The 4,659-nt window shown below is 46.3% G+C and overlaps 1 protein-coding gene across 1 annotated transcript; it reads left to right on the forward strand.

Annotated features, from left to right (window-relative positions):
* The first annotated feature begins 655 nt into the window (after positions 1 to 655).
* Positions 656 to 4,323, forward strand: LOC102710738 (serine hydroxymethyltransferase 4). The gene is made up of 4 exons (XM_006662863.3): positions 656 to 1,404; positions 2,880 to 3,270; positions 3,357 to 3,458; positions 3,717 to 4,323. Exons 1-4 carry the CDS (start codon positions 727 to 729, stop codon positions 3,959 to 3,961), a joined length of 1,416 nt encoding a protein of 471 aa, XP_006662926.2. The 5' UTR covers positions 656 to 726; the 3' UTR covers positions 3,962 to 4,323.
* The last annotated feature ends 336 nt before the right edge of the window (positions 4,324 to 4,659 follow it).

The following is a 4,659-nucleotide window of genomic DNA, read 5'->3' on the forward strand; positions in this document are numbered from 1 at the left end:
GACTCTTCATCTTATTTAAATTTTTTTTACGATTAATATTTTTTTTGTTACTAGAAATAGAAATATGAATAGTACTTTATGCGTGACTAATTTTTTTAGTTTTTTTATAAATTTTTCAAATAAGATGAATGGTCAAACGTTGGACACGGAAAAACGAAAAATAATATTATTATGGGACAGAGGTACTAAGATATTATAATCTTTGCTAGATTCATATATGAAAAATAAATCTAAATATATATATAAATAGTATATGCATTTAATCCATAAATAAATATAAGTACAGTACCAAAACATTTTCCATTTTCCATAGGGAGCCATAGCATTTCAGTGCGCCACAACACACCCATCGTTCACTGAGCTAGCCGACAAACACGTGGTCCATGTAACGCGAAAACAAAAAAAACCCGATGCAGATCTCCGCACGAATCTCCACGCCACCCGACCCGACCTGACCAAACCCCCACAGGTTGACCCGCACCCGCACCCGCACCAACCCCGACCGGGCCGGGGGCGCGCATACGCACGCATTCCGTCGAACACCTCACCCGCACCGCACCCACCACCACCACCAACCTCCCATCCATCCCCATCCTCATCCATGTGCACGCGCGCTCTCCTCTCCGCTATATATCCCCCCACCTCCGCGCCTCACCACCATTCCCCTCTCCCTCTCCCCCTCCTCGCCGTCGCCTCCTCGTCGCCGTCACCGCCGCCGCCGCTGCGATGGACTCAGTCGCGTCGTGGGGGCTCACCCCGCTGGCGGCGGCTGACCCGCTGGTGCACGACCTCCTCGAGCGGGAGAAGCGGCGGCAGCGGAGCGGCATCGAGCTCATCGCCTCCGAGAACTTCACCTCCTTCGCCGTCATGGAGGCCCTCGGCTCCGCGCTCACCAACAAGTACTCCGAGGGGATGCCCGGCGCGCGCTACTACGGCGGCAACGACGTCATCGACGAGATCGAGAACCTCTGCCGCGACCGCGCCCTCGCCGCCTTCCGCCTCGACCCGGCCTCCTGGGGCGTCAACGTCCAGCCGTACTCCGGCTCCCCGGCCAACTTCGCCGCCTACACCGCGCTCCTCAACCCGCACGACCGGATCATGGGCCTCGACCTCCCCTCCGGCGGCCACCTCACCCACGGCTACTACACCGCCGGCGGGAAGAAGATCTCCGCCACCTCGATCTACTTCGAGAGCCTGCCCTACAAGGTCAGCGCCACCACCGGCTACATCGACTACGAGAAGCTGGAGGAGAAGGCGCTCGACTTCCGCCCCAAGCTCATCATCTGCGGCGGCAGCGCCTACCCGAGGGACTGGGACTACGCCAAGCTCAGGGCCGTCGCCGACAAGGTCGGAGCCCTTCTCCTCTGCGACATGGCGCACATCAGCGGCCTCGTCGCCGCGCAGGTATAAATCCTACTACTATTAACCAAACTCATCTCTATTACGTATTTACGTGTTAAATAAATTCAGAAATGAAATGAGATCTTCGCATAAATATTTGCTTGGTTGTGTAATGTAAAGATCTGGATGTGGTGGATAGCTTCTTATACCCTGATTGGGTTTAGAGTGAAATGGATGCCGATCTGGGGGTTCCTAGATCTTGTTAGGTATACCTAGTTGGTTGGCTTGGTGGTTGTCTGTGATTGTGATTAAAATATACAGCAACTTTAACCGCATATATGCACATATTTCTATAAATGTCGAAAACTGAGTGATGGGTGCTGGGTTTGTTTGGAATAGGTAAATCTTGGAAGTATGTCTGTTTCTTTTGTCTTCTCGCTTGTTGTCTTTATAGCAGGAACTGTGGGTTGTGATACTGGCGATCCAAAATCTAAATTTAAAGTGTTTCATTATGGTTTAGTCCAATTCTGTGGTTATGACAGATCTGGTAGTCTGTGGGAGAGGATTGTTCCTGTGTTCTCTCATATTCACAGCATGCAACTTTTTGAGCACTCTTGTAATGAATAACACCTATGGGTGTTCATTGGATTAACTATGCAATCACTTATGCAAAAGGTTTAGAAAACTAATTAACCACAAAAGGTTTAGAAAATTAACAGTTGAGAAATGTAGAGTTCAAACTTAAATACAGCATTTTGTGATTAGGACAATTAAATTAAAGGAATTCAGTAAGCTTGAACATTGTTAAGCATGGTTGAAAGAGATAGTAGTAGGTGGAGTTTTATATAACTGAAACTATTTTGCAAGCTGCAAGGATAAGTGCGTTCAAGGGCTATTTACACAGAACAAAATTGAGCTTCCTGCATGCATGTGTGCTTAAAGTCCTAAACTCATATTTATGGTCAATATTGTTTAACTTACAGTTTGTTCTTAGACCTATATTTATGCACAGTGGATCTGAGTAGCCTTCAAATGATCCGCTACAGTAATTTATACATGCCCATCTAATTTGTGTCTAGTGCACCATGTAAGGAAGCTAATGAGCCAATTCCTGTTTGTACTGTTAACTGTCCAACACATTGCTTTAGTTAGTGTACTCACTGGATGTGCTCTTTAATTGTCAAACATATTGTTGGTTTTTGCTTGATCGTATATGTTAACATTGTTCCGAACACATTGTCTTTATCTGAGTGGTACAGATATCAAAAGAATTGTTTATGAATGCATATTTCTGCTAATAGTGATTCATGTTACACATAAGAATACATATTCCTCAGTTTCTTGTTATGTCCACTGATGTTGGGAAAAAAGGCACGGTACTTATTAAGTACTGTAATGAAGAAATATTTTTATAAGATGCTGCTCATTTGGAATATTTTTTGCTTTGGTTATTTCTGGCATAACCGAACAGATTGATGATCTGTTGATGTTTATTTAGTTATATAGTTTCTAACAATATGCTTATCTCCTTTATTTAGGAAGCTGCAAATCCTTTTGAGTACTGTGATGTGGTCACCACCACTACACACAAGTCCCTCCGAGGACCAAGAGCTGGCATGATCTTCTACAGGAAGGGCCCTAAGCCTCCCAAGAAGGGCCAGCCTGAGGGTGCTGTCTATGACTATGAGGACAAGATCAACTTTGCTGTGTTCCCATCGCTACAAGGTGGCCCTCACAACCACCAGATTGCTGCCCTTGCTGTTGCTCTGCAACAAACTATGACACCTGGATTCAAGGCCTATGCAAAGCAGGTCAAGGCCAACGCTGTTGCCATTGGAAATTATCTCATGAGCAAGGGCTACAAAATGGTGACTGATGGAACTGAGAACCACCTTGTTCTCTGGGACCTTCGCCCTCTTGGCTTGACCGGTATGCAGATTATTTGCATCAGTTCATTTGTTGTTAATATTCAAGCTGTCTATTGACCCTGCCCTGTTGTTATCTTATTTGTGTAGGTAACAAGGTTGAGAAGCTGTGTGACCTTTGCCACATTACCCTCAACAAGAATGCTGTCTTTGGTGACAGCAGTGCATTGGCTCCTGGCGGCGTTCGCATTGGTGAGTACCATTTCTAATGTTCGTGTTACAGAAAATGGCATTATACTAACATAATGACATTTCAAGTTTGAATCATGCATCTGATTAATGACTAGTTGATCTGAAATGAATTCATATGGTCCAAGCTTCAGCGCAGAGCCTTTGTTCATAGCTGATATTTATAATATAGTGCAACACAATTATTATTGCACCGTGAGCAGTCCGACATTCTTTTATGCAAGCAAGTTCTTAAGACGGGTTCTGGCTTATGGTTTTCAGGTGCTCCTGCGATGACCTCCAGGGGTCTTGTCGAGAAGGACTTTGAGCAGATCGGCGAGTTCCTCCACCGGGCGGTGACCATCTGCCTTAACATCCAGAAGGAGCACGGCAAGCTCCTCAAGGACTTCTCCAAGGGCCTGGTGAACAACAAGGACATCGAGAACCTCAAGGTGGAGGTTGAGAAGTTCGCCACCTCCTTCGACATGCCCGGCTTCACCCTCGACAGCATGAAGTACAAGGAGTAGCGAATCGAAAAAAGAAAGAAAAAGAAACACGCACCATGAATCCTCCCTGCTAATCGTCGACCAGCAGAGTGCCCCCTGTGAACCGCCGTCGTCATCTTCTTCTTCCTCACCGCGCTGGTCGCCTGTGTTACGGATTTTGTCTGGACATCGAGATGATTATCATAGGTTTCATAAACGCCTCCCATGCTCTCTCTCTCTCTCTCTCTCTGTGTCTCCCACCCTCCTCATCCTGCCTCTGGTTTGGTTGTCAGCCTCATCCCATCGGGTTTTCTTCTTCTTCTCTTGTTTCTAGGAGCTGTGCCTTTTGGGATCATGGAATGCCAAGTATTTGCCAATAATCAATCCATTTTGGTTTCTGCCTGCCTTGTTTTCTGTTGAGTTGCTGAAATAATATACTAGCAAAATGGTTGTATGGTACGAGACGATGAAAAACCTGATCCTGAGCAAATTTTCTGTGGACTGTGGTGGGAAATATGGATGTGCCGTGCTTTTTTAATTGCGCGGGGATCTCTGTGCCGCGGTGGGTCTCACCATGGAAGGGAGGCTCGCATTGTATCGTACCGGACGTGTGCCGGTGGTGCTCACATGTGGCACCGCGGCTGCAACTAACATTTGATGTGCTTTCCACGTGATCTACACTTGCCTGCAATTTCTTTTACCTCCGTTCGAAGTAACGTGTCGTTCTAGCATATTTTTTC

This window comes from Oryza brachyantha, chromosome 11, assembly GCF_000231095.2.
Source record: "Oryza brachyantha chromosome 11, ObraRS2, whole genome shotgun sequence".
NCBI lineage: Eukaryota > Viridiplantae > Streptophyta > Magnoliopsida > Poales > Poaceae > Oryza > Oryza brachyantha.